General features: G+C 51.4%; 1 protein-coding gene across 2 annotated transcripts in view; it reads right to left on the bottom strand.

Annotated features, from left to right (window-relative positions):
- The window catches only part of SMC6 (structural maintenance of chromosomes 6), a 1,026,872-nt gene that overhangs the window by 349,746 nt on the left and 651,826 nt on the right, over window positions 1–25,300 (bottom strand). For both annotated transcript variants that reach the window (XM_078647759.1, XM_078647758.1), the window contains exon 19: window positions 19,161–19,241. In XM_078647759.1, coding sequence (XP_078503885.1) covers window positions 19,161–19,241 — 81 coding nt within the window. The remainder of the gene's footprint in view (window positions 1–19,160; window positions 19,242–25,300) is intronic.

Raw genomic sequence — 25,300 nt, 5'->3', positions numbered from 1 at the left:
ACTGATGAAGGCTACAGATTGGTCTAGGCCCCCTCAATTAATCTGTGATAGAACAGCCCGCACACCATGCTCTGAAGCGTCTGTCTGAACAATGAATTCTTTTGAGAAGTTGGGTGCCTGAAGCACGGGTGCTGTGCACATGGCAGTCTTCAGGGCGTCAAAAGCCTTCTGACAGGTGTCAGTTCAGTTCACTTTCTTGGGCTGCTTCCTGGAAGTCAGCTCAGTCAAGGGTGCAACAATTTTGCCATATCCCTTGACAAACCTCCTGCATTACCCCTTGAGTCCTAGAAAGGCTCTCACCAGTGTCTGAGTCTTAGGGGGTTCCCATTCCAGGATGGTAACAATCTTGGGTTGTAGGGGCGCCACCTGGCCGCTTCCTACCTGGTGACCCAAGTACACAACGGAGCCCTGCCCTATCTGGCACTTACTTGCTTTGATCGTGAGGCCTGCCTTTTGCAGTGCCATCAACACTTCCCAGAGGTGCTGTAAGTGTTCTTCCCAAAAGGAGCTGAACACTGCAATGTCATCCAGGTAGGCGGAACTGAAATCTTCCAGCCCAGCCAACACCTGGTTGACCAACCTCTGAAAAGTGGAAGGTGCATTCTTCATTCCAAAGGGTATAACCCGGAATTGAAAGTGCCCATCTGGTGTGGAGAATGCTGACCTCTCCTTAGCCCTATCAGTCAAGGCGATCTGCCAGTACCCAGACGTCAAATCAAACGTGCTGAAGTACCGTGCAGCCCCTAACCGATCTATGAGCTCATCGGCTCTGGAGATGGGGTGTGCATCAGTCCTGGTGACTGAATTGAGCCCTCTGTAGACCACACAGAACCGGAGTTCAGGTGTGGCACCCGGCGAGGCAGCCTTTTGGACCAAGACCACTGGGCTGGCCTAAGGACTCAATGACCCCTAAAGCAAACATTTTGGAGATTTCCTCCTTAATGTAAGCCCTAACCTTGTCAGTCACTCTATAAGCCATGTGCTTGACAGGAGGACTGTCGCCAGTGTCCACATCATGGATGCACCACTCTGTGACACCAGGAACCAAGGAAAATAGATCAGAGAATTGCCCCAACAGCTGGCGACAATCTTGCTGCTGATCAGGGGTCAGTGTGACAGAAAGGCTGACACCATGCACTGATCCATCTTGCTCTGTTGCAGACAGGAGGTCAGGAAGCGGCTCAGCCTCCTCCTCCATGCTATCATCTGTCGCTAGGAGCATGCCCACTTTGGACCTTTCTAAATGGGGCTTTAGGCCGTTAACATGCAGGACCCGCAAGGGGTTCCTGGTTGACCACAAGTTCACCAGATAAGTGACATCACTCTTGCCCTCAACCACCTCAAATGGACCGGTCCACCTGTCCTGGAGCGCACAAGGCTCCACAGGGGCCATGAACTAAACTTTCTGTCCAGGCTGAAGCTCAATCAGAGTGACATTCCGATCGTACCACCGCTTCATTTCCTCCTGGCTGGCTTCCAGATTTGCCTGAGCAAGATCTCTGAAACGCTGAGTCTGGTTCCTGAAGGCCAGCATGTAGCTATATATATCCTGGGGAGGTTTCCTGGGAGATTGCTCCCAGCCTTCCTTGACCAAACTCAAAGGTCCTCTTACCGGGTGACCATACAAAAGCTCAAAGGGGCTGAACCCTAGAGACTTTTGTGGCACCTCACGGTAGGCAAACAGAAGGCATGGCAAGAGGACGTCCCACTTACGCCTCATTGGTTCTTCAAGACCCATGATAATGCCTTTGAGGGTCCGGTTGAATCTTTCAACCAGCCCATTTCCTTTTGGGTGGTAAGGAGTGGTGAACTTGTAGGTAACACCACACTCCTTCCACAGAGACTTCATATAATTAGAAATAAGTTTTTAACTTGGTCAGACACCACCTCTCTGGGGAACCCCACACAGGAGAAGATCCCCATCAGTGCACGTCCCACCACAGGGGCCGTCACTGTCCTGAGAGGAATGGCTTCCGGGTACCGGGTAGCATGGTCCACCAAGACCAGGATAAACCTGTTGCCCATGGCTGTCTTGGGGTCCAGTGGCCCCACAATGTCAATCCCCACCCATTCAAAGGAGGTACTGATTACAGGGAAAGGTTGGAGAGGGGCCTTGTGCCTCCTCCCACTCTTCCCACTTGCCTGACAAGTTTGACAGGTCCTACAATGAGTATCTGAACTCTTCCGCATCTGGTGCCAATAAAAGTGGGAGACAAACTTTTCAAAGGTCTTGTTCTGCCCCAGATGACCAGCTAAAGGAACATCATGAGCCAAACCCAGTAGAAAGGCTCTGAAGCGCTGGGGTACCACCAGCACACGGGTTGACCCAGGCTCAGCAACCTTTGGCTCGCTATACAGGAGACCATTCTCCCAGTAGATCCAATGTGATCCAGACTGATCACCTGCTGCCTGGTTTGTGGCCTGTTGCCTCAAACCCACAAGAGAAGGGCACTCCTGCTGCTCTTCACAAAATTCCTCCCTGGAGGGACCCCCTTCTTGCAGCCAATGGGTCAGCTCAGGTAGGTTCCCCAGTTCAGAAACTTGCTCCCCTGTAGGTTCCAGTGCATCCCCTCAAGGTCTGCTTCCTCTTGGACCGTGGGAACAATGGGGGCTGGTTTCCCGTGCCCCCTACCTCTTCTCTTTAAGGCAGGACCCTGGGCCATACTTTCAGGCTCCAGGGTCTCGAACACCCTTAGCTGCCATAGACTGAGTGGTCACACATGCCCACTCAGGCAGACCCAACATCTCTAACTGCGCCTTCCTTTCTACCTTAATCCAAGGGGAGCTTTCTAAATCATTGCCTAACAGACAATCAGCAGGCATGGCTGGCCTCACAGCTACTTGAAGAGTACCAGAGACCCCCCCACTCAAAGGGAACTTGAGCCACCTTGCAATAGCTCTCAGTGTTGTCAGCGGCAACAACTTAGAAGAATGCATGAGGGACAACCTGCTATTCAGAGACCAAGTGACACTTGACAGCTGTCACACTTGCTCCTGTGTCTCTGAGAGCCTCCACTCTATGGCCATTGATGGTCACCCACTGCCTGTATTTCTTAGTGTTAGCAGGCAGCTGAGTGTTAGGGACCATCTCAAAGTCTCCTAATGAGACAAGGGACATTTCTGGAGGGCCCCACCCATCTTGGGCACCCATCTCCTCCCCACCCATGGCTACAATGGCCATCTGACGGGATGGTGCACGGGGTGGCACATACTGTCCTTTCTGAGGACACTGGGTATCATACCAACGGTGTCCCACCTGCTTACACTGAAAGCAGGTAAGGGCCTCCCTCTGAACAGGTTTACCTGTCGGTGGTCCTGACTTCTTTTCAGGGGGAGGCTGGGAACCCTTACCCTGGTTCCCTTGGGAATTACTTTGGGGACCTTTTTGGAACTCCCTCGGTTCACCCTTTTCCCCCCCATCTTCTGCTGGGGACCCTGCCCACCTTTGGCGGAGTCTCCCACAAGACCCTTGTGTACCCTGGTACTGACCCAGCGGTTCGCCTCTTCAGCAAGCTTTCTAGGATTAGTCAACTTGCTATCAACAAGGTGCTGGCGTAGCTCTGGAAAACAATTAGCAGACAAGTGCTCCCTAGCAATCAAATCATAGAGCGCTTGAAAACTATCCACATTGCTACCCCTCACCCAACCATCCATGGCTCTGCAAAAGAAAGACACATATTCTACCCAAGTGGTTCACTCCAGTTTCTTAAAATTCCTGAACCTCTGTCTATAGAGCTCTGGAGTTAACCTATACCTTGTCACCAGTGCTCCTTTCATGTGGGCATAAGACATTCTATGAGTACTGGGCACGTCTAACAAAGTATCCCTACCTTCAGTTAAAAAGCGACCCCACAGCACCGCTCCCCAATCATTCTCAGGGACCCGGTGGGCCAACATTGCCATCTCATAGGCTGCAAACCACTGCCCAATATCTTCACCTTTGCGTAAATCGTTGAGGACATCCTTGGGAATATGTACCCTTTTTTAAGGCAAAGATGGTGCGCTGCCACCAGAGAAATTGATCTCTAAGCCCTTGACCTTGATCTCTAACTCCCTCAACATTCTCTCATGCTCCATTCTCATTTTCTCCCTTTCCAAGGACAACCTATTACTCGGTTTCCCTCTGACGCTCCATTTTAAGCTTAGCCACCGCCAGCTTCAGTGCCCTATTTCTCTCCCTGTCTTCCAATTGTCTGGGGTACAGGTCTTTGGAAGAGATGCTGCTGCCAGGTGGGGACGGCACCCCTCCCCTGGCTGGAAACACTTGCCCATCAACTTGTCCATCCGTATCCCCAACAGGCTCCACCACAAGATCAGGGACATTTCTAGCTTCTACCCAGGCCCTCGGTGCCTTTTGGTAGTCTTCCTTTTTAGAAATGCCTGGTGTAGCAACTTTCAATTTCCTGCAGAGATACTTGAGCTGTTTCACAGTGTAGGTTTCCAACCTCTCTTCCTCAAAATTAAATCCATAGATGCAACAGATGCTGTTTTACTCATGGTAGCAAAAATTGGGAGTTTTCTGGAAAAACTAACAGTCCAAGGAAAAAGGTTTCTAAAAAAAAGTGTGTGGTCGCGTTTGGTCTGCGTTCACTAATAGTGTACACCAATCACTGTATATGAAACACAAATGCAAGGTCCAAATCCTCACCGCTGACCAGCAATGTTAGATCTGGGGGTCTCTAGTTGGCAATGGTATTCACCTTTGTCCAAATAGGGACCCTTACTTCTAAGTCAGGATAAGGGGATTACACTCCTTAATAACCCCTGCCCACCCCCTTGGTAGCTTGGCACGAGCAGACAAGCTTATCTCAGTGGCAGTATGTTAAGCATTTGTGAATATACACAGTAATACAGTGAAAACACTACAGATCGACACAACACAGGTTTTATAAAATAAAGTATTCTTTATACAGACTTAAACACAAGACCACAAATGACAAAAATCCACAATACTACACTTAAAATTACTTAAAAGATGATTAAAGTCTCTTAGTTCAAGTTGTTGGTAAATGCGACAAAGTTCTCAACAAAGTACCTGGATGCGTAACGCAAAGTAAACAAAAGGCTCGCACAAGGAGAGATGCATTGGTTCCATGACCCGGGGGAACGGTTGCGTCCTTCCTCAATACTTGTGCAGAGTAGGTGACTCGTCGTGAGCCTTACCGGTGCGTAGGTAATGCGTAGATTCTCGGCCTGCGGGACAGTTGCCGTGCACAAGATGGCGCCTTGGTGCGATGCGATGATCCGGTTGCGATGCGAGAAGTTGGCGTCCTCGACGCGGCGACGATGCGATGACGCCCTGGCAGCCTTGCGACGACTCTGTACATAGGAGCCGCGAAATACCCTGCGACGCGCTTCTCCGGCGATGCGATGGCGACTCTCTCGATGACGTCACGCTTCTCCAGTGGTGCGACAGCAGGCAGCTTTGATGAACACACACTTCCAGGGAGATGCGACGAAGGCTCACTTCTCCGGTGTTGCGATGATTTCAGCTGCCGCGGCGACACGCTTCTTCTCGTTGTGTCGCGCTTCCAACTCCAAGCGGCACACAGTGACTGGAGTCAGAATTCCCAGCAAGGAAATTCAAGAGGGAGCTGGAGATGAAGTCTTTTGTCCCTGAGACGTCAGGAGGAGGCAAGCACAGTTCAAGCCCTTGGAGAATATTCTGTAGATGAAAGTCCTTACAAAGTTCCTTCTCCTTTCCCTTGTCAATGAAGCAACCATTGCAGGCCACCCCAGCAAACAGCACACTGGCAGTACAACTCGTGCAGCTTCCTTGATTCTTTAGCTTGGCAGAAAGGTTTCTTGCTCCAGAAGTGATCTAATTTCTTGGGATCACGTTCCCAATATTTATACCCCAAAATCCTTTGTTCTCTGAAGGCAGAGAGGCCTCTGTCTAGTCCAAACCAGTTCCTAAGCACTTTGTTTACATGACTCTTATTCCTTTCACTGTGTAGGACAGAGACATCAGCCGCCCCACAAAAGGTGGAGCCAGCACAGGAGAAGGAAGATACAGCTCTGGAGCACTCTGTTGACATAATTCCTCCTCTCTTTTCACAGTGCAGGGCAGAGACATCAGACAAGCCACAGGAGGTGGAGCCAGCATTGTAGAGGGAAGGCCCAGCCCTATTCAGGTCCCAGGTGCAACTCCTCCCTCCCTTCTAGATGCAGATCTCTCTATTCACCACTGGGCTGCCCAAGCCATTCTCCTGGAATTCCCGAGCCCTGTCACTCACAAACCCAGACAAAGAATACACAACCCAGCAGAGGCAGGTTCAAATGGTTAGGCAAGCAAATAGCTGCTTTCTAAAAGTTGTATTTGCAAACACAGAATATTAAAATAAACTGTACTAAAAGATGTACTTTATTGTTCTGAGTTCAGGCATACTAAATTCGAATTTCTACTGTGTTCCCTGAGTCAGTTAGGATTATAAGGATGTAATAATCTAACTGTTCATTCTTGCCTATGAGAACAGGTAGCCTTCAATAGTAAAAAACGAAAAATGGCTGTAATTCACTATTAAAACATGCTACACACATCAGAGCATGTCCTACCTTATACTTACAATGCACCCTGCCCTTGGGCCTACCATAGGGGTGTCTAATATGAACCAAAGGGAAGGGTAGGGGCTGGCAAGTGGGTGAACTTGGCCAAGTCGACATGGCAGTGCTAGACTGCACACAAGCCTTGCAATGGCAGGCCTGAGACACTTTACAAGCTGTTTCTGTGGGTGGCAAAACCAGTGCTGCAAGCCCACCAGCAGCATTTGATTTACAAGCCCTGGGCACACATGGTGCACTGTACTAGGGGCTGACATTTAAATCAAATAACCCAATCATGGAGTAACCAATTAGTACATCAATTTAACATAGGGAGCACTTGCACTGTGACCCTGATTAGCAGTGGCACAGTGCCCAAAGCATAAATCCAGCAAAAACATATCAAAACAGAGGAGGCAATTCATCAAAAATGGAAGGGAGACTCACGCCAATGATGCCTGGTCTAACAACAGCTATTAGAGGTGAGACCAACTACTAAATCCCCTGGGTGCATATGTCTCACGTGGGAGTCGTGTCCTCCCGCTCCCTTGGTCACTTGCACCAACTGCAACTGCACATTACCAAGATTCATGTACCAAAATGCTAGTCGCATAACCACAAAAAAGCAAAATATTTTGCAACCGGAAATTACAGCGAGTAAGTCCATGATGCTTAACCTCAGATCTCTAGTGAAGCACAGCACAGAGTGTGCGGACTTGATTGAGGAAGGAGATATTAAAATAGCATTTATTACAGAAACGTGGACTGACGAAGCCTCGGGCCCGGACATTGTCAATGCAACACCTCCTGGGTTTCTATGTCACACCTTAAACAGACCAGTCAGGAAAGGTAGGGGCGTAGCCCTAATTTATCACAACTCAGTGAAGGCGGTTGAAGATGGTTGAAATGCTCCCCCCAGTACTCGAATCCGGCTAACTGCCCGAGCCACCCTCGGAGGCTGAAGGCCGCTCTGATCAATTGCCTGTCCCATCCTCGTCATGCTAGTGAGATCTGGATGTCACTCGACACCCACGCCTGGGATATCCTATTTCTCACGGAGACCTGGATTAAAGACACCTCGAAACCGGACATTCACTCAGCCATTCCCTCAGGGTACCGATTGGCGGGTATTAATCGAGATAACGCTAAAACCGGAGGTGGTCTGGCCGTCATCCTAAGATCACACCATAATTTGACTTTTAAGAAATTAACCAATATTGGGCTTATTGAAGCCATGTACTTCACGATCTTAGATTCGGCGACTACTATTTTTGCTGGCATCTTAGTATACAACCCCCCTAATGCCTTAGCTTCATCATTAACTACCCTTTTGCACATGATAGCTGATCTCTCCCTCAGACATGCACACTTTATTGTGTTAGGAGATTTTAACCTTCATGTTGATAATCCCTCTTGTTCACAAGCTTCCCACTTCATAGAGACCCTGCAAGGACTTACCTTGCCCCAATTAGTCCAGGGTCCTACCCACATAGCAGGTCACACTCTTGACTTGAAAATTACGAATCATCCTGGTATCTCTATGTTTCCCCCACTTCCCCTTACCTGGTCGGATCATTACCTCCTTCCTTTTTATCTTACTCATCCCTCAATACCCATTTCCTCTACGCTTGATAGTGAACGGGGGAGAAAATGGCATAAAGTCACTCGCGATGCCGTTGATCCTCTATTTTTTTATCAGTTTGACCCTATATCTAAGGACCTGAACGAAGAAGTGGCGAAATACAACTCCTCTCTTTTAGCTGCTATTGATGCCATTACCCCATTAAAATCTATTACCTCTACTAGATCAAGGCCCTCTGCCCCTTGGTTCTCCCCCGCCTTGAGAGAGGAAAAGAGCCGCTGTAAACAGTTGGAACGCAAATGGCGACAGACATATGATCCTGAGTCGAAATTGACTTACAAGACAGCCCTAAAAAAAATTCAAAAATTAAAACGATCCACTATGAGAGATTTCTTTACCCAGCAAATTAAGAATGCTGAGAACTCTACTAAAATACTTTTTAAGATTGTTAAGAATTTTGTTAACCCACCCGCCATGATGGTTCAGAGTTCTCCTAGCCAGGCATGGGCTATCTGATTTTTTTCAGGATAAAATCATTAATTTAACCTCTTCATTCAATCCTGTTCTGGCCTCTCCTCCGATCAGTGACCCGGACTCTCAGAAAGTTTCGTTAAATTCTTTTAAAGAGCTTACTACTGAGGCTGCCTTAAGTCTACTTGTCCAATGCAAATCTGGGTCTCCGCTAGACCCGGTTCCTGCTAAGGTGATGGGCAATCTTGCTCCTTTATTGATTAGCCCACTCCTTTCTATCTGGAACGCTTCGTTATGTACAGGTCAATTTCCCATTGCATGGAAACAGGCAATGTTAGTTCCGATTTTGAAGAAAACTGATGCGGACCCCTTGCAATTCTGTAACTACCGTCCAATTTCCCTCCTCCCTAAGCCAGCTAAAATCCTGGAAAAGGCTGCCCAGAAACAGCTGGCAGACTACCTGGAAGCCAACCAACTGTTACACGACTCGCAGTCTGGATTTAGAACAGGCTTTAGTACCGAGACCGCTCTTTTAGAGGTGTCGGAGACAATTTGTGAGTGTGTGGATAGGGGCGAGGAGGCCATGTTGGTCCTCCTCGACCTATCTGCTGCTTTCGACACAGTATCGCATGTGATACTGTTGGATCGGTTAGGTCAGATGGGAATTGGAGGTACCGTGTTGACCTGGATTAGATCTTTCCTTACAGGGCGGACTCAGATGGTCTTTCTTCGACCTTTTGAATCAGAGGGTAAACCTCTTTTTTGCGGAGTGCCTCAGGGCTCTGCTTTGAGCTCTTTGTTCTTCAATGTCTATCTCGCTCCGCTGGCTGAGGTGGTGGAATCTTGGGGAGTCAGAGTGATCTCCTGCGCTGATGATTTGTGTTTTCATTTAGAGATCACTCTGACACCAATTTCATCAATTTTCGGCACTGCCTCAGCAATATCTGCTCCTGGATGACCTCTAATCACCTTAAACTGAATACCGAGAAAACTGAGGTTTTATTTTTCAATCAGAAAACCGCACTGCCTGCCATTCAGTGGTGGCCAACTGTACTTAATCCTCCGTCGGTTCCAGTCCAGACAGCTCGAAATTTAGGCTTTCAATTTTATAATGCATTATCTTGCAAATCACAAATTAATAAGGTCACTGCAGCCTGCTTCGGCAAACTGCGTATGATCAGGAAGATCTTTCCATACCTCCCATTGGATTCCCGCAAAACCATTGTCCATGCCCTGATTACATCGCATCTAGATTATGCCAACAGTCTCTATGCGGGCGCCCCCTTGTACCAAATTGAACGCTTGCAAATTGTTCAAAATGCCGCAGAGAGACTGATTGGCAACATTCCTTTTCGTCAATCGGTTGCATCATATCGGAAGAAGCTGCACTGGCTTCCCATTGCCCGTCGCATCCAGTTTAAGGCTCTGATTTTTGCTTTCCGTGCCCTCAATGGGTTAGGCCCAGGATATTTGAGAAAGAGACTTATACTGTCCCAGTCTGCCAGGTCTCTGAGATCGAACAGCCTACGCCTCCTGGTGGTGCCCAGATTCCGTCGCACCAGAAGTGGTGGCAGAGCGTTCGGCGTAGTAACAGCCAAACTTTGGAACACCCTTCCACTGGATCTTAGGTTTGTTGAGTCTGAACCATTGTTCCGAAGTAAACTGAAAACTTGGTTGTTCACTATCTCATAAGTAGCTTATTTCTTTCTAGCTTGCAGTCTATAGCGCCGGGACACCCCCGTTGGAGGTAGCCGTGCGCTTTATAAACTTCTTAATAAATAAATAAGGCGGGTTTTTGCACAGCTTCTAACTCAGCCTGTGAGGCGCTCTCCGTTAGACTCTCTCGGTTTGATCACCATACTTTTAAGGGCATCTTACTTTACAGTCCCCCTGGTTCCAGTAACAACTTCCTTGCGTACATTGGGAATCTGCTGGAAACAGGTATATGTTCCGACTCCTTTACAATCCTGGGTGATTTCAATTACCATCTGGAAGCACTCATGGATCCTGACACATTGGCTCTCATAGACATGATGAAGAGTGGGAACCTCGTTCAACAAGTGACAGGATCCACGCAAGGAAGGCAAATTTTGGATGGTATTTTTTCAAACTATCCTCAGCTCACATGTACGGGTGTGCTACCCCTTACATGGACCGATCATGCAGCTGTATTTTTCAAATTGACCTATTCCGTTCTCGGTGTCGGCAAGGGGGGCACTAAGAGTCAAATTGAGAGCAGGGCATGGAATAGATTTGAGGGCAAAGGTGGCGTTTACAGCAACTGCTGGTCCGCTACCTACAGGATTAGACGAGGCTATCACCTTTTACACAGACTGGGTGGGAACAGCATGTAACAAACTAGCCCCCATAAAACTCCGATCTCCCAAAAGATCTCTCAGCGCTTTGGTACACGGAGGAGCTGAGGAAACAGAAACTCATGTGTAAATACCTCGAGCGGAATTGGAGGAAAAAATATGAGGAGTCAGACAGAAAGATATATAAAGAGTCTTGCCTCTTACAAGATGCTGATTTTCAATGATAAAAAAACTTTTTTGCAAATCAAATCAATTTAGCAAAAAATTTGTCAAAAGAAATCTTTAAAACTGTATAATTTCTGGTCTCCCCATCCAGCAGAAATAGAGCCAAATCAGGAACTATGCGAGGACATCGCAAGGTTTTTCCTGAATAAGGTGTAGGTAATTTTTTCGGCATTTAACCTCTCAAGTTCCGCAGAGCCTGAGGTCCCGCCGGGAAGAACAAGGCCAACTATTGACCCTCCTCCCCCATGTCTTTGATAAATTTGCCAATATCTCATTAACGGATACTAAGAAATTCCTCAAGGCAGTGAGATCAGGTTCCCCCTTTGATCCCTGCCCGGTCTTGGAGATAAAACTCGCCCGACTCCCATTGCCCTTACACTTACCTCCCTTTTTCATCCAATTTTTAAAAAAGGGCATTTCCCAAAACAGTGAAAATTGGCATCTGAAAGAAACAGGTTAGTATTAGATTCCTTACCTTAGAATATCCCCAAGCGTCAGACTGGATCCGGAAAATTTTGTGTACCAGTACCCCTGCGCACCGGTAGGCAACGTCTGCGGCACCGCGTCCGTCGTTGGTGCCGGGATAACGTCATCGGAGTACTTCGCCACCCTCGCGCACTGACATCAGTTCTTCTTTTTTCCACGCCAGGAAGAGCAGGTCCGGAGAAAGTGGTACCCTTTAGTCACTTTTTGACTAAGCTTTTTAGATCCTTTTTGGATCCGTTTCGAGTCGAACGACTGCATCGGTGCCGGTAGGGATGCCCGGTTTCAAGCCCTGTGCAGACTAACCGACTGATGTCGGTTACCGACCCCCACCGCCGGTGTCTACATTGCCTGGGGCCCAACCACGATGACAAGTCGTGCCCCGACTGCCGGGCCTTGACATCGAAGGCTAGGCGGGAGCGGTCCCGCAAGCGCCTCGAGCTCCGGCAGTCGGCCCCGCGCCGCTCGAGGTCCCGGTCCGGAAGGAGGTCGAGGGGCCGGAGTCATCACAGCTCGGCGAGTCAACACCACTCGTCGGGCTCCAAGTCCTCAGGTAAGAGGCACAAGAAGTCGAACAGGCGACATCGCTCTTCTGACTCCCCCCGACGCTCGCGCGACATGGTTCGGGTGACACTGCCCGCGCGGCTCTGCCGGAGCAACTGGCGTCGCGGCCTGCTCCATACCTGCGGGTCCCTGGGCAGAACGCGACGCCGGAGGAGATCGAGGCCTTCCTCATTGCCATGAGGTCGCTCTCTCCTCCGTCGGGTTCCGTGGTGCCTTCGGGCCCAGAGGACCAGACTGGGAGCCCAAGCGGGCCGGGTGCTTCGGCCCCGGCTCCGTCGGCGACTTCGGTCCTGACGCCGCAAGACCCCACCGGATCTGGTCCCGGATCCCGGTCACCGCTGGTCGACCTTACGACCCCGCCGGCGTCGACCCCTAGGGTGTCACCCCCGGCGCCGTCTTCAGACGATGCCGTCCCTGGTCCAACACTCGGTCCGGTTCTGGCATCGGAGCAGCGTCGCTCTACGCCGGTCGAAGAGCAATTCTTCGAGGATCTGGGTCCATCCTTTCTCCCTGAATTTCAGGACATGGACGACGAGGGTGACTGGGGGGGTTTGAGGACCCCCTGGCATGTGAGTGCCAGTCATATGAGGACTGGACACAGGAACTAGGGGAAGCCAGTGGCCTGGATACCTCCCAAGACACTGGTTTTGTCTCCCCTCCTACCGTGGCTACGGAGGAGGGGGCAGCTTATAGTGTGGTGCTGACGAGGGGAGCCAAGGCCTTGGCTCTTGAACTCCCCGTCGCAACATAGAGGTCCAACATCCTCACAGAGGTCCTTAAACCGCAGGTAAGCTCCCTAAAGCCTCTACTGCTGTTTAATGAGGCTCTCACAGACATCCTGTTGGGCACTTGGTCCAGGCACACTACAGGTCCTCCTGTAGATAGGAACGTTGCTAGGCGCCACCGCCCTGGCCCGGGCGACCCCAGTTTCTTGTCCACCCACCCCACCCAAAGAGTCTGGCTATCCAGGTCTCTACCTCCCAATCCGCATTTCCGACAGCACCATCAGATCGGGAATCCAAGAGGTATGAACAGTTCGGAAAGAATATGTTCTCCTCCCTTAGTTTGGGGTTGCGGTCTGTCAATACCGCGTGCCTCTTGGGCCGTTACACCCACTCTGTGGGATACGGTTCGGCCGTGCAGCCTAAGTGCCCGGACGGAGCCCGGGCAAAACTCGCTCAAGCCCTTGCGGAGGGAAGGGATGCAGTGCGGTACTCTATCAGATGTGGACTGGATACCACAGACTCGCTAGGAAGAGCGATTTCCACGACTGTGGCGGTTCGCCGCCACGACTGGCTGAGGTCCGCCAACTTTTTGGCCGATGTCCAAAACACCCTCATGGACATGCCGCTCGATGGCAGCCACCTCTTCGGTGGCAAAGCAGATCATGCGCTGGAACGCTTTAAGGACTCCAGGGCTACGGCCAAGTCCTTGGGCCTGTCAGCCCCGCGCCATAAATCTTCTGCCCAGCGCTCCTTTCGTGGCCACGGAAGGGGTGCTCCCACACGTCCTGCCAGCCATGGGCCGCAGACTAACATTCAGCGCGGTGGCGGACGTGGTTACTGTCGCGGTGGTAACAGGGGTCAACGGCGCGGCCAGTCATCATCCACCCCCGCAGCATCCGCCTCAAAGCCTTCCTAGTCCGAGCTCTCAGGCCCATTTGACGACAGTGGGGGGCGGGGTTCGTCTTCACCTCCTCCTCTGGCGCTCCATCACATCGAACAGGTGGGTGCTGCAAGTCGTCCGAAGGGGATACTCCCTCCCCTTCAAGGCAACCCCTCCAGCCATGCCACCGCAGTACCACCGCGTGTCGGGGGATAACTTGCAACTTCTGCAAGAGTAAGTTACGGCTCTCTTGGCCAAGGGGGCCATTGAGCGCGTTCCTGGGCCAGAAGTAGGGTGTGGTTGTTACTCCCACTACTTTCTGGTTCCCAAGAAGGGCAAAAGGGGCCTCCGACCTATCTTGGACCTCCGGAACGTCACCGACTTCCTCCCCAAGGAGAAGTTCAAGATGCTGACTTTGGCTCAGGTCTTAGCTGCCCTAGACCCAGGAGACTGGATGGTAGTGTTGGACTTGTAAAACGCCTATTTCCACATCCCCGTCCTGCCGGCCCACCGGCGTTACCTGCCCACGAGCACTTTCAGTTTACCGTGCTCCCCTTCGGCCTTATCAGCGCCCCATGGGTGTTCACGAAAGTGATGGCAGTGGTCACAGCTCATCTGCGCAGGTTAGGGGTTTCAGTCTTCCCCCACCTTGACGACGGGTTGTTTATAGGCAGGCTCACCCCAGACAGTCGTCAGCCACCTCCAGACTACGGCCGACCTCCTGCACCTGCTGGGGTTCTCCATCAATGTGCCGAAGTCGCACCTGTGTCCTTCTCAGAAGCTCCTCTTCATCGGAGCGGTTCTAGACTCAGTGCAGTTTCGGGTTTATTGTCCCCCCGAACAGCGGGTTCAGGATATTCAGGCTCTGATTCCGATCTTTCAGCCTTTATCCCGAGTCTCGGTCAGGTTGACGCTGCGGCTTCTGGGCCTGACGGCCTCCTGCATCCTTCTGGTGCATCACGCCAGGTAGCGGATGCGGGCTATGCAGTGGGACCTGAAGTTTCAGTGGGCCCAGCATCAGGGCAACTTGTCCGACCATGTCTTGATCTCGGAGGGCACTGCAAGATAGTTGCAGTGGTGGCTCACGGACCGCGATTGGGTCAGCGGCAGATCCCTCTCCCTACCCCAACCGGAGCACACAGTTGTGACGGACGTGTCCCTCCATGGCTAGGGGGATCACATGGGAGAGGCGGAGATCAGAGGCCTCTGGTCTCCGGCAGAGTCCCGGCTCTAAATCAACCTTTTGGAGCTGCGGGCGATCCGGCTTGCACTGAAGGCATTCCTCCCCTCTGTCCAGGGGAGTATAGTGCAGGTGTTCACGGACAAAACACCACCGCCATGTGGTACTGCAACAAACAGGGCGGGGTGGGGTCGTGGACCCTTTGCCAGAACGCTCTGCGCCTCTGGCAGTGGCTGGAACATCAGGGCGTGACCCTGTTGGTTCAACACCTGGCAGGTTCCCTGAACGCCAGGGAGGACGAACTCAGCCGTCGGTGCATGATGGATCACGAATGACGTCTGAACTCGGACGTGGCGCAAGGCCTCTTTCAGCAGTGGGGAGAGCCTTGGTTAGATCTATTCGCCACAGAAGAGAACGCGCAATGTCATCAGTTCTGCGCGTTGGAGTTTCCAAGGCGGCGCGGGCTCGGAGACGAGTGGAGTTGCGGTCTGTTGTACGCCTTTCTGCCTATACCACTTCTGCCCAGTGTGCTGAAGAAGATTAGGCGTGACCGGGCCCAAGTCATCCTTGTGGCTCCGGAATGGGCACGAAGATACTGGTATCCTGAGCTACCCAGCATGTCAGTCGATCCCCCGATTAGTCTGCCTCTTCAGGAGGACCTTCTGCCGCAGCAGCAGAGGGCGGTCCTCCACCCGAACCTGTCCGGTCTCCACTTACATGCGTGGAGATTAAGCCGCGGCGAGGCCATTTGACTTGCCTCCTGAAGTCTGTAATGTGAGTCTGGCAGCCAGACGTCCCTCCACAAAATCGGTATACGCCTGCAGGTGGAACAAATATGTGGCATGGTGCACAGCAAAGGCTGTGGATATCCCTTTCTGCCCCTCATTCAGAGGTTCTCCTCTTTCTTCTTTCTCTTGCCCAGCAGGGCTCTGCTCTGGGGACTCTAAAGGGCTACCTCTCTGCCATTTCCGCCTTCTTAAGGCTCCCTGATCAGCCCTCTCTGTTCAAGTCCCCGGTTGTAAATAGGTTTTTGAAGGGCATCACTCATATGTTTCCTCCTGTTCCTTTCGTGATGCCTCAGTGGGAATTGAACCTTGTTCTTTCAAGTCAAGTAAAATGGTCTTTATCCGGATATAAAATATCCATGAAACCTTGTTCTGACTTTCTGATGTGTGCTCCCTTCGAGCCACTTCATAACTGTCCTCTTCGTCTCCTTACTCTTAAGACTGCATCCCTGGTTGCCATCACCTCTGCCAGAAGAGTGAGTGAGCTCCAGGCTCTTTCTACTCAACCTCCCTTCCTTTCTGTCCATCCGGACAAAGTTGTGTTGCAGACGCGACCCTCTTTCCTGCCCAAGGTAGTCACAGCCTTCCACATCGGGCAGTCCATCACCTTGCCCACCTTCTTTCTGCCTTCGCATCCCTCGAAAGAGGAAGAGAGGCTCCACCGTCTGGACCCAAAACGTGCACTCTCATATTATCTGGATCCACACGCCAGTTCCGGGTGGATGACCAACTCTTTGTTGGTTACGTGGGCGCTAAGAAGGGACGGGCAGTGCACAAACGGACCATTTCTCGATAGGTCGTCTTGTGCATCAAGGCTTGTTACTCTCTGGCTAAAAAGGAGCCTCCTGTGGAGCTACGTGCTCATTCCACTCGGGCCACAGCGGCTACTGCTGCCCTGGGTCGGGGAGTCCCCTTGCAGGACATCTGTCAGGCAGCTACGTGGGCCTCGCTGCACACGTTCGCAAGACACTACTGCCTGGACAGCCAAGTCTGGAGAGATGGCTTTTTCAGCCGTTCCTTTCTCCAGGACTTTCTGGTGTGATCAATGGTTCGCAGACCCACCACCGGGGTTGGTATTGCTGGGGTATCTATTTTAAGGTAAGGAATCTAATACTAACCTGTTTCTTTCAGATGCACAAGTTACTTACCTTCGGTAACGATATATCTGTAAGAAACAGTAGTTAGTATTAGATTCCTTACCGCCCCAACCATCCTCCCCGTTCTGCAAACCGATATCTAGGGTTAAGGTCATCCCCTTTCAGGGCCCTAGTTTTTATGGCACCAGTGTTGGTTTTTATCATGGCTCTGCGTTTCTGGCGCGGAAAAGCTGTGTATACGAACGGACGTCAGCGCGCGAGGGCAGCGTCTAAGTACTCTGACGATGTCATCCTGGCACCAACGACGGAGCCGCAAACGACGCCTACTGATGCGCAGGGGTACTGCCACACAAAATTTTCCGGATCCACTGACGCCTGGGGATATTCTAAGGTAAGGAATCTAATACTAACTACTATTTCTTACAGATATATCATTACCGGAGTTAAGTAACTTGTGCTTCAATAGTACCCCTGTTAAAGAAGCCAAATCTTGATCTCAAAGATCCAAATAACTTCCAACCGATTTCCCGACTTCTACTACCAGCGAAAATAATTGAGAAGGCAATGACTGGGCAACTCAGTGCCTTCCTACGTGATAACCAAGTGTTGGACCCTACGCAATTTTGTTTTCCGAAGGTCACAGCACAGAGTCAACACTTTTCAAATCCACAGAAGAGATTAGGGAAGCCCTGGATAAGAGAGGGAAGGCCCCCCTGGTGCTGCTCAACCCGTCGTTAGCCTTTGATACGGTCCATCATGACTTACTGATGGATCGTTTGTTGGCATGTGGGGTTCAAGGCAAAGCGTGGAAGCTCCTAAAATCATTTCTATCTGGGCGTTCACAATTAGTCGTGCTGGATAAATTTCACTCCAAACCTTTTTCCCTGCCTTGCGGAAGGCAAAAGGGGTCTTCACTTAGCCCCCTACTTTTCAATGTGTACGTCTCATCACTTGCCTCACTGATCAGCTCCTTTGGTTTTAATCTAACATCCCACACTGATGACAAACAGATCGTCGTGACGCTAGGGCAAGGTCAGGGATCTGAACTAGATATTCAGTTCCACAACTGTACGGTAGCTGTGGGGAGTTGGAGGACACAAAACTGCCTAAAATGAAATGCAGGCAAGACGGAGGGCATCCTCTTTGGGAATGGCGCCAATTTTTGGCCCCCTAATTTGTGGCCAATCACAATGGTCACTCTTCCTACATCATCAAGGAAGGTAAACAAACTTGGGCATCATGATTGATGACAAGCTTAATTTCGGTGACCAGATCAATACAATGTCTTCTGCCACCTTCCATGTGCTTAGGATGATCAAAAAACATTCTACCTTTTTTACTGGCAGACTGCCGCTCGAACAGTTGTCACGGCAATTGTCCTGTCTAGGCTTGACTATTGTAGTAGTGGAGTAGTGTGGCTCACTGGTTAGAGGCAGCAGGCCTGAGAGCAGAAGTCAGCCCGGGACCAGGGTTCGATTCCCGACGCGGCAGGGTCGTGGACCTTGGTCAGCGGACTCGATAATTCTCACTTCGGTGCTTACTCTAATCAGGGGTTCCACTCGGCAACTCTGGGCATTAGCTTGCCTAATCTCCACAACGGCCCCACCAATTCCGGGGATGCCTGGCTCCACCTTGGGGACTCCCAGCAAGGGACCATCCCACAGGGAAAGCCAGGACGGGTTCCCCAGAGTTATACAGCGCCGGGACGCCCCGTTGCTGGGGCAGCTGTGCGCTTTACAAGTAAACTACATTTACATTTACATTTAATGCCCTCTGAGTACACAGGAACGCTTCATGAACAAACTCCAACTGCTTTAAAACGCGGCAGCAAGGTTGTTGTCAGGCACACCTACATTTCCACTCATTTCCAAGGAAGTTAGTAAACTTCACTGGTAGCCGGTCAGGAAATTGGTGCACTTTAAAGCACTGTGTACAGTTTTTAAGGCTCTTCAAGGCATAGGCCCAGAGTATCTGAAACAAAATATTCAATGGTACTGGCCGAAAAGGACCCTGCTTTCCATGGAAGCCAAATTGTACCACCTACAAAAAAAGCTTCCTGGGGCGGAAGAAGCTTTGCCTTGCTCGCTGCAAAAGCTAAGAACGACCTTCCTTTTAATTTGAGAAACAGCACAGAACTCCTGACATTTAGGAAGAGTCTAAAGACCTGGCTTTTCAACCTGTAATAGCAGTCTACCGTTTCTTTTCCCAGGGGATAATAACTAGCACCAGGACACCTCCGGGTAACCGCTGCACTTTATAAGTTCCTATTACATAACATAACACACCAACATATAGTACAAACTAAGAACCTACCAATGTAGAGATATCCACGGACTGGTGTTCTTCAACATTTTCTAGGTCTGTGATAGCAGCACGTATTTTTCTAATTTTCATCTGAAAGGAGTAAAAAACAATACAATTTTGTAGGAAAGCATTTGTATCAAGAATATGGTTACATAATTTTAAATCACATCATTGTTTAGGAGTTGTCAAACTGCATAACAACATCCAAATACAAATAGCCATTTCTACTGTTAACCCTATCTTGAGTTTGTCCTTTATATTTACAATTTATGTCCAACTTCGGGTCCTTATAAAACCACATTCCTTCTAACTAACTGAAAAAACACTGATACCATTCAAATGAGCTATGACATGCTGCAGTTCTGAGTAAACTTAACCTAACACGGAGTACTCAGAAGGTTAAAAACATTCTATTGGTTCCTTTTACAGAAAAAAAATATTTCACAACTGTTGGACTTGGCCCTTTTCCCCAAAGTATTTCGCTTTTCGCCCCCCTAATGTAGGATGTTTCCCCCATGGTAAAGGTTACTGAATAGGCCATGTGAGGTATGAGAAGCCCTGTTAAATGCAATGCAATGATGTGTACACTTATTTTCCCCCATTGTAAACATGTACCCTGGTAAAATGCTGCATTTGTGTTTTGCATTTGAAATGGCTGCCATGGCTGTGCGTTGTGCCACCTGATTGCAGTAGGTCAGCGGTCTAGTCGTTAGGTACCCAGCCACCCCAGCATTTGGAGGGAAAGTCTGGCACCCAGGGTGCTCTACTCCTCCCCCTGAGCCAGTTAGCACTAGTTCACCTGAGAATTCTAGAGGCTTCCAGCCTTTCTGGAATAGGTAGAGCAGTAGAGTTGTCATGTGCAGAGACAGAGCTGGGACAGGAATGTGAGGAGACCTGCTGCCAGGGGATACCGCCACTTGGGCCTGTGTGCTGGACTCTGCACCCATCTAGCACCCCCCTACTGTCCCCAGGGCTAGTGGAAGCCCCACTTCAGGAGTTCAGGCAGCTGTTCAGGAGGGGAGTCACGCTGCAGTGGAGGATGGTGAAAGCCTACCACCCTGTTTTGATGAAGCCCCCACTGACTGTTGACCTGGCCCAGTAGTGCCTACTGCTCTGTCCCCCTGGCCCCCTAGGTTCCTGAAGTGCCGGGACCCTGCGCCACGCAAGCACTGCGCCCAGAAGCGCCTAAAAGGGAAGATGCATCGTGGACTGGACCCCCCCAGGGGGTGAGGAGTGTTACCCTGGGGCTTGCTGCTGGGACCGTCTGCCCCCCCCCTTGCGCTGTGTGCCTGGAACCGCTGTGCCTAGAAGAAGTGCTGTGTGCCTGGAAGCGCTATCCAGCCTAGAACTGTGCCCTTGAAAGTACTGGCCAGCAGGAGACTGCCTCGTGTCCCCAAAGCGCTGTGACCAAGACTGCCCTGCTGTGAGTGTTTTAAGCGCTGTATTGCCCTGGGAACTGCTGCTGGCCCAAGCACTGTGAGCGCTGCTGTGTACTCTAAGTGCTAGAACCCTAAAGCGCTGTGCCGTGAAGACGCTGTTGCCCTGCGAAGCGCTGCACTGCTGGAAGTGTTACTGCCTGAACTGATGGTTCCTAAGCGCTGTATTAGGAGGACTGTGCCCCCAAGCGCTGCGCGGCAGAAGCGCTGCTTGGCCTGACGGAACTGTTTTATTGGGAAGAACTGTCTTATGCCAGGACTGCTGTCTCTTACAGCGCTGCGTCTACAAGCTCTGTTTAGCCCCCTGCAGTGGCCGGTGTCCTTGATACTGTTTTCTTCTGGTGCTAAAGTTAACCCCTGGCTAGGGGAGTGTTCTTTGCAGCCTGTCCTTGAGCAGGGGTTGATGCTGACCAGGTGCATAGGAAAGGTTGTCTCTGGCGCACGGCCCTAGGAAATGTTACAGTCACTGAGCCTACTGCGTACCTGTATAGTTTATGCCTCTTACATTTCTAGGCCTATGGTGTACTTACCTGCATGAGGTTAAGCCCCAGGTGTTTAGGCCATGTTTATTCGCACAGTGGTACTGGCCTAATGAGTTCATGCATGATGTGCCTTCCTGACTAATGTTTTATTTCAAGCTGACATGCCCAAAGGCTGATGCCTAGTGTTTCTTCCCCTCACAGTGATATTGCTGATGTCATGCCTAATGTTTTCCTTGCCAAAGGTATGTGCCCCATGGTAGATGTGATTATGCCTGCCTAGGCCTGATATTAAATTGACATGCATATGCCAGATGTTAATGCCAGGTGCTGCATGTTTCTTTTCACAGGAGACGCGGATGCAGGCCCTGTTGTGTGGTTATGCCTAATGTTTTATTTCACGCTACAGCCTTCTACCCCGGTGATGCCAAGGATTAATGCCTGTGTTTGCCCTACAGTATTGACCCTATGTTTTATGCATTGCTAACTTTCTTTTTATTTCAGCTGGACACTAATGGACTTACTTACCTTTTATTCTTTTTCCCATCTTCCTTTTAAATAATCCTCCTGACATCCATTGCCCTGGCGCCCGTTGGCGCCCTTTTGTGATTACTGGGCTTTACTGTGTTTTACCTTTGCAGGTTGGAGACAATACAAAACGTATTCTTTTTCCAACCAGAAGCGGTGTTGTGTCTCTCTTGTAGTGTGACTGGTGTGTCGTCTGTGGGTACTGCGTGGATGCTTCACACATGTCCTCTGAAATTTGGCCTGCCCGCTCTGCTCCATGCTACCCCCTGTAGAATTGGCAACCCCATTTCTAACATTGGTGGCAGCGGTGGGATAGGATTTGTGTTTGCGCAGTACCACGGCGGCCACAGGTTACATTGCAAATAGAGCACTGAGAAGTAATCACAGTTTTTGGGGATTATTGTTTGGCTGATTATTGTGTTTTCTTTATCATTATTGCTTCCTCCTGAAAAGTGTTTTTAGAATTGCGTTTCCTTGCTGTACTGTGGGTGGTGTGTCTCGGGTGTACCTCGCCACGATGGGGTTAACCTATAAGGAGGAGGAACTTATGGAGTACACCGAGCAGGAAGTTTTGTATTTCTGCAAGGAGAGAGGGATACCCCCCCAGTAGGCAACATTAGAAGGAAGTTGTTCCTTTACGAAGCCCTCAAGAGGGGAGAACCCTTAGAGGTAGGTGGGGACCTGTCTGATTACCCCTCCGCGTATTTGAAGGGTGGATTTGGTAGAGACCAGAGGGAGGGCTCCCAGTCCATAACCCTGGAGGGTGGTTACTCTGATGAAGAGGAGGAAGAAGTATATAGGGCAGAGACGCCAGTAGCTGAGGAGGACACCATAGATAGGGAGTCACGCGCTGGGTCCAGTCCTGGGGGCACTGCCCCATCCCTTTTCCCTGTCCCCAGAAGAGTCGGTAGATAGGAGGGAAGAAAGGGAGCATCAGCTGGCGCTGGAGAAGCTCAGGAACGCCTAGGAGTTAGCGCAGCTGAGGGTAGAGAAAAGAGGCTAGAGACAGAAAAGGACCTAGCGCAAGAGAGGATGGCGGAGGCGGAGAGGGCCTTTGCCAGAGAGAGATCAGCTCAGGTGGGTAGGTTGTCCCCCGAGAGTGGTTGTTTTTGTGGTCTGGATTCACCAGTGAGGGTGGGATCCAGTGGTGGCAGCGAGAGTGGTTCCAGTGCAGGGAGTCCCACTCCCAGAGCCCAGGAGACTGTGCCTGATTCCCAGGAAGAGGGGGACGGGTTAGTGTTCAGGGGCAGGGGAAAGCTGTCCCACCAGTCCTGGGGAGATTTTGAGAAGGAGTGTTGGACTGCATTGGAGGATTGGGTGGCGAGTAGAGCAGTGGAGGATTGGGAAGGGCTGTGCCATGCAGTTGTCAGGGAGCACATGCTAAAGAACTGTTTCCCAAGTCTGCGTCACCACTTGTTGCAGTGTGGGTTCTCAGACCCCAGAGAACTTGCACGGGAGGCAGACCTCTGGGTAAGTGCCAGAGAGTCTGAGAGGGCATTGGGGAGTGATCCTGAAGGGTGTGGTGCAGGGATCTTCCAACCCAGCGAGGCGGGAAAGGTGAACAGTAGCCCAGCTAGGTCCCAAGATAGTGAGAGGGTTGTAGGGCCTCACCTCCTATCTACAGGAAGGAGTGAGACGGGGAGGGTCCCGAGGTGCCCCAACCACAGTCACAGGGCCTGGAGAGTTTCACAAGGGAACCCCAGGTTGGGAGCCTATGCTGTCCGGATGTGCCTTCCAGTGAAGGGGATCCCTTCGTGTCAGGAGAACCCGGAGTATCTGTAATCGGAGCTCCAGAGGTTCGGGGGTCTGACCAGTCGCAGGGTTTAGATCCTGGGCTGGGGATCCAGGTTCAGGGGTTGCCTGACCTGGAGGGTGGGGCGCTTGTAATCGAGGTCCCTACCAGTTTGACACCCAGGGGTACTTCTCCCAGTGGGAGGGTGCGGAACTCTGGGAGGGGGTGCAGAGGGAGGAAGGTCTCTCCTCTGTCACCGGCTCAGCCACAGGGCGTAGATCCCGGGTTGGATGGCCGGGTTCAGGGGTTGCCGGAACTGGCAGGTGGGACATCTGTAATCAGGGTCCCCCCGGATTTGATTCTCAGGGGTACTACTCTGGTTAGGAGGGTGTGGAACTCTGGGGGGAGGTGCAGGGGGAGGGAGGACTCGCCCCTGTCACCGGTTCAACCCGAGGGTTTCGACTCCAGGTTGGGGAGAGAGTGGTATCTGAGGGTGCCCCGCATAGGAGGAGAGGGCGGAACCCCAGAAGGAGAGGTAGGGGGAGGAGAGCCTCGCCCCTGGTGGCTGGTCAGCCTGAGGGTTCGGACCCCAGGTGGGAGGACCAGTGGCAGTTTGGTAGGAGGAGAGTGGCCAAAGGGTACTACGGGCCTGAGGCTAAAGTCTCCCACTCTGTGAGAGAACGAGGGCCAGAGACTTCTGGATGGCCTAGAGGCCAGTCCTGGCCACATCCCACTAGAGAACACCAGTGGGGTGGTTTGGTTGGTGAAGGGAGGGTTCGAGAGTGAACCATCGGGTTCCAGAGTGGAGAAGAAACTGCAGGTGTTCCTGTAGTTGTGGGCCTGCATCCACCTTTTTCCGCCCCAACCAGGGAAGCCCATCAAGGCAATGATTGGTCTAACTTGGCTTTAGGCTGGGGGGGGAGGGGGTGTTGTGTTGGACTTGGCCCTTTCCCCCCAAAAATGTCGCTTTTCGTCCCCCTTATGTAGGATGTCTCCCCCATGGTAAAGGTTACTGAATAGGCCATGTGAGGTATGAGAAGCCCTGTGTAATGTTAAATGCAATGCAATGGTGTGTACACTTATTTTCCCCCATTGTAAACATGTACCCTGGTGAAATGCTGCATTTGTGTTTTGCATTTGAAATGGCTGCCATGGCTGTGCGTTGTGCCACCTGACTGCAGTAGGTCAGCGGTCTAGTCGTTGGGTACCCAGCCATCCCAGCATTTGGAGCGAAAGTCTGGCACCCAGGGTGCTCTACTCCTTCCCCTGAGCCAGTTAGAACTAGTTCGCCTGAGAATTGTAGATGCTTCCAGCCTTTCTGGTATAGGTAGAGCAGTAGAGTTGTCATGTGCAGAGACAGAGCTGGGACAGGAATGTGAGGGGACCTACTGCAAGGGGATGCCGCCGCTTGGGCCTGTGTGCTGGACCATGCACCCATCTAGCACCCCTACTGTCCCCAGGGCTAGTGGAAGCCCCACTTCAGGAGTTCAGGCAGCTGTTCAGGAGGAGGGCCACGCTGCAGTGGAGGATGGTGAAAGCCTACCACCCTGTTTTGATGAAGCCCCCACTGACTGTTGACCTGGCCCAGTAGTGACTACTGCTCTGTCCCCCTGGCCCCCTAGGTCCCTGAAGTGCCGGGACCCTGCGCCACTTAAGCGCTGCGCCCAGAAGCGCCTAAAAGGGAAGGAGCATCATGGACTGGCCCCCCCCCAGGAGATGAGGAGTGTTTCCCTGGGGGCCCTGGGGCTTGCTGCTGGGATCGTCTGCCCCCCCCCCCCTTGCGCTGTGTGCCTGGAAGCGCTGTGCCTAGAAGATGCGATGTGTGGCTGGAACCGCTATCCAGCCTAGAACAGTGCCGTTGAAAGCGCTGGCGTGCAGGAGACTGCCTCGTGTCCCCATAGCGCCGTGACCAAGACTGCCCTGCTGTGAGTGTCTTAAGCGCTGTATTGCCCTGGGAACTGCTGCTGGCCCAAG

Source organism: Lissotriton helveticus, chromosome 6, assembly GCF_964261635.1.
Source record: "Lissotriton helveticus chromosome 6, aLisHel1.1, whole genome shotgun sequence".
Taxonomy (NCBI): Eukaryota; Metazoa; Chordata; class Amphibia; order Caudata; family Salamandridae; genus Lissotriton; species Lissotriton helveticus.
This window is presented reverse-complemented; position numbering and strand designations above follow the sequence as displayed.